General features: G+C 47.5%; 1 protein-coding gene across 1 annotated transcript; it reads right to left on the bottom strand.

The window, feature by feature from the left end:
- Positions 1-469: 469 nt before the first annotated feature.
- Positions 470-2,766, bottom strand: OVCA2 (OVCA2 serine hydrolase domain containing). The gene is made up of 2 exons (XM_048518457.1): positions 2,555-2,766; positions 470-1,646 (listed from the first exon to the last, which is right to left on the bottom strand). The coding sequence occupies exons 1-2, from the start codon at positions 2,721-2,723 to the stop codon at positions 1,141-1,143; spliced, it is 675 nt and encodes a 224-aa protein (XP_048374414.1). The 5' UTR covers positions 2,724-2,766; the 3' UTR covers positions 470-1,140.
- Between the last annotated feature and the right edge of the window lie 1,676 nt (positions 2,767-4,442).

Below are 4,442 nucleotides of genomic sequence, written 5' to 3' on the forward strand. Positions count from 1 at the left end.
ATAGGTCGACTTCTCCTCCATAAATCGGACCAAGTCCTTTAAAGCTATCCAGGTTAGTGGCCACTGCACTACCTCCTTAAAGAGCACTTCTCTTTAAAACTGTTTCAACAGCATCTCACTCCACATAGTTTCGCCACTATACACAGAAATTCACTGGATCAGTGTTGCTCAGCCATGGTAATTTTTTAAACATTATTTTAGTCATGTAAAAAAACCCCATCCCTTTTGAAAATTGGCAACTCAGTCTGTTAGTAAAATGTGACACATCCTCCTTGATCCAAAAGTGATTCAGTTGGCCTCTGTAAAAGGGCACCTTACAGATGGAGAACTGATCTCGAGCTACTTATCACTGCTAAACTGGGCAACCCCCCCAAATAGAACCTTCCCCAGAGCATGAATGGTTCCACTGTGTGTGGAATATTGTATTATTCAATAAATGAACATATCTTCAAAGTATCTAGAGCAATAATTTTCAATATTCAGATAAGTTTATTGACCATTTGGGATGTATTTATTACATTTTGGAGTAACAAAAAAGTGTGTTCCTTGTGCTTTTTATGGGTAATCATAATGCTTCTCTGGTTATGTTGAATATGCTGTGTTCTATTTTGGAAAAATCTAATGACAAAAAAACCTGCTTTACTGCAAGCACTAGTTTGTGATGCACTGTTTTCCAATAATCCAGTTTTATTCATTGTTACCAATGTTCTTGTTGCGCTGTTTTTATTCATTTAATAACTCTGGAGTCAAAAAGTAGCCTACAAATGAAGTTAATAAACAAATTACCTACAAGGGGGCTCATGAATGGCTATAGCCCTTTGAAAACTGGGACAGCATTTACTGATTCCACAGACAATTGTGTAATGCAATGCATTTCCTGTCCATGAGCACAGTGCAAGAAAACGGCGGGGCTGGTTTAGCAGAACTACTGAGATTTCCACTTGGCACACAGTCATGTCATACAAAGCCCAGCTGCTGACTGGACATGAAACCACAACCCAGTGCAATATTAGGCATGCTTAACCACCTGAGAACTAGGATGGCAACCTTCTCTCTAAACATTACTGTGATCTGCTGGCCTTTGACCAAGGAAATGAACTGATCAAGCAAACCAACTAACAAACCTTCCTCTCCAACTAGTTATTTCCCAAACTGACTCAGGAATTCCAGGTAGGTTTTCTTTTGGGCTGCAGAGGCAGGGATGAAGTGCCCTCCCAAGTGGGTGAGAAATAAAGGAGTACTAAAGAGGGAGGCAAGTTCCTGGCTCATTTCGAAGGGGATGACACGGTCTGTTTCTCCTAGGACGTGCAGGCTGGGCACCTGGATGGGGGCTTGATAGAAACTGCAGTGATCAAGGGCTCGGCTTTTGAAGCCAGCGATCAGGACGGCAAAGTCAAACTGGAAGCGGGGATCTCCACCTTGTTTCAGGGTGCAAATTATGGCAGCCAGTGCTGCACCCTGGCTAAAGCCCAGCAGCCCATCAATGGGGCTGTGTTCTGCAAATGCCTCGGCCACAGCCTCCAGCGACTCCTCTAGTCCTTTGCAAGATGAGGCTTCCTCAAAGGCATTGAATGTTCCTTCCTGGGGACTGGAGAACCACCAGCCACGACCACTGCTGTCTAGCGTATCCAACAGGCTGGCTTCCTCTATAATGGAGAGAGGAAAACCCAGTGGTTAGAGACATGGGGGGGGGGGGGGGTTCCTCAAAGCATTAATGCCCTCCCTTCTACGTCTTCCATTTTGCAGCCTTTTCTGTACAGGCTTACAAGTTTCCTTGCTAACAAGAGTTCAAGGAACGTTCCCAACTTTTTACAGGCAAGTCAAATCTAGAGCAGAACTACAAAAACTTTTGCAAGGACATGGCCTGCTAAACATTTTAATTTGAGTCTGACAAACGCCATCTGACAGCAGCAGTTTGAATGTTACAGTCTTATTTACTGAGATATTCTTTGTACACGCGTGGAATGATTTTAATTGTTAGCTGCCCTGAGCCTGGCCTTGCGCTGGGAAAGGGCAGGCTATTAAATCTAAAAAATAAGCAAATAAACAAACAAACAAACTGAGGAAACCACGTAATATGCATGCTCCTATGCATCTGGCCAAGACGGCTCTAAGTCTGGAAAACTTATCCGGGAATTTTTTTGTATTAGTGATAAGGTTTTACTGGAGTTTTGTTTTGTTAAGCACATAATACAGTCAAGTCGACCCTCCCTTGCATAACCAGAAGAGTAAGGAGGACAGTTTTTAGGACGGTTCCTGGCATGCTGGCAGGGCTGATGGGAATTGTAGTCCATGAACATCTGGGGAGCCGAAGGTTGCAGACCCCTGATCTAGCACTTCCTGGGGCTCGAACCGCTTCACCAAACTTCTGTTTACAATCCTCACATCACCCCGCCAAGTAGACCAGTCCTTTCATACTGGGACTAGGTCTGAACCCAAGTCACGTGCATGGAATACAACGGAGTGCCAGGTCCCGTCCATCCCCCTCAGACAATCCACACATGCCCAAGAGCACACCGCCCCGCATGACGTCAAAGCGAAGCCCCGCCCCCACCTGGCCGCGCAACAACGACGTGAGGCGCATCGATGATCAGCAGCTCTGCACGCCCGCGCAAGGCTTTCCGCAGGGCCCCGCTGCGCGCCCGGAAACTTTTGGCGTCCTGGCGGTAACCATGGAGACAGAGCAAGCGCAACGAGCGCGACCCCGAATCCCCCTCCGCCATGCGGCTGCATCCGGGTATTTCCTTCCTCTTGGGCGGAAAAAGGTGTTGCAGAAACCGGAAGTTGTCTAGCTCAGCCGCCTGTATGGCGAGAGAGGCGGGGGGCCGTCTCTCATAGGCCTGTGCCGTATCGAAGAATCTCCGCCCCGGATGTCTTGTTTAGGCTCAGCCGCCGCCCTCTGTTGCCATGGAGACAGTCTCTTCGTGGCCGGTCGGGCGTCAGGGGGCGTGGTGTGACCAGGGCCGGGGAGAGACGGGCGGTGACTTGGCCTGGAGGGTCCGGTGGTGTACTTTGCACATGCCCAGAAGCACAATGCGGCCGCTCTGTGGCCCAGTGGGACGCTTCAGGCTGCTGCGCTTGGGGAGGGGAGTGATTGAACACCCAACGAAGCTGAACAACCAACCTTTAACCTGTGGGGTTCACCACCATGTCCCATGGGTGCCTCGCTTGGAAGGTTTGGGTGGGGGAGGGATAGACAGATCCGTTCAGGGAGGAGAGATCTATCCATGGCTAGGTGTTGGGTGTATATATTAGCAGAGTAGAACAAAAGAGACAGATTATCAGTTGCTTTTAATATATTACTAACTATAAGAGGAGGGTTACATGGAGATAAAATAAGAAATCCTTTATTTCCTGGCTGTTACACATCTACATTACTGATTATTAGTATCATTGTTATTTGTCTTTGTTCTTTAGGATTTCGTTTAGTTGGTGGTGTATTTTAAAGCTTGGCTATTCTTAAATAAAAATTTTTTTTTCAAAATAAATCCTTTCTTTCCTTTTACACATCTACATTACTGTACATCTTGGTACCTGTCTGCTGTCTCGTGGTGGTGGTGATGTAGGCAATGGCTATCTCACTGACCAACAGCCAATCAATAGATCAGGTCATTAACTGGCTTCAGCAATTTGTTTACACACAAACAGTTAACCCTTTTATAACTGAGTGATGACACCTGCAAAACCCCAACACTAGGGTCGCTAGCCTGCAAGGGTGGCTGGATGTCTCCTGGGGTTACAGCTGATCCCAAAGTAACATAAATCAGCTGACCTGAAAAAAATGGCCACTGTGGAATGTGCAGTGGATGGCATTATGCCCTATTGATGTCCTTCTCCAAACCTGCCCTCCTCAAGCTCCACTTCAAATCTCCATGTATTTCCCAACCTGGAGCAGGCAGCTGTAATCCACATAATTTAGGAAGGATGCGTGCTGGTTGCTGCAGGGGGTGTCTGCTCTCCAAGGTACCTGCCTGGTTATTACAGGGAAGAGAATGCTGGGCTAGAGAGGCCTGGCGCATTTCACTGTTCTGGGGTGGCAATTGTGTCGTCCCTAGTCCCCACCCTAGTAGCATCCAAGCAATTTTTCTCCAGCCTGCTGAGGAACTGGACTGCCCACCCACCGTTTAAGAAGGGAGAGGATCTGCAATGGCTGGAAAACATCGTCGTCCTTGTGGGCTTTATCTGTGGTAGGTCAGTCCTCTGGAATAGCCTAGCAGAGGTGGCATGGAAGGCACCTTCACTGGCTATATTTAAGACGGTGTGCAAAACTGCACTGTTACATGTACTGTTTTTATTTTAACAGTGATTGCGTGATTAATGACCTTGAACCTAAGGAGGAAGATGGGATATGTTCTGCTCCACCACCCCCCATAACATCCACCATGGGAACTGCCGTTATAACGATCGACCCCTTTCCCGCCGCCGCCCCCCACCACGCCACC

Source organism: Sphaerodactylus townsendi, linkage group LG16, assembly GCF_021028975.2.
Source record: "Sphaerodactylus townsendi isolate TG3544 linkage group LG16, MPM_Stown_v2.3, whole genome shotgun sequence".
Taxonomy (NCBI): domain Eukaryota; kingdom Metazoa; phylum Chordata; class Lepidosauria; order Squamata; family Sphaerodactylidae; genus Sphaerodactylus; species Sphaerodactylus townsendi.

Excerpts from the sequence above, each read along its gene's own strand:
- OVCA2 (XM_048518457.1), bottom strand. The coding sequence starts at position 2,723 with ATGGCGGAGGGGGATTCGGGGTCGCGCTCGTTGCGCTTGCTCTGTCTC. Across the intron at positions 1,647-2,554 it reads CGTCGTTGTTGCGCGGCCAG|AGGAAGCCAGCCTGTTGGAT; the intron begins GTGGGGGCGGGG and ends TCTCCATTATAG.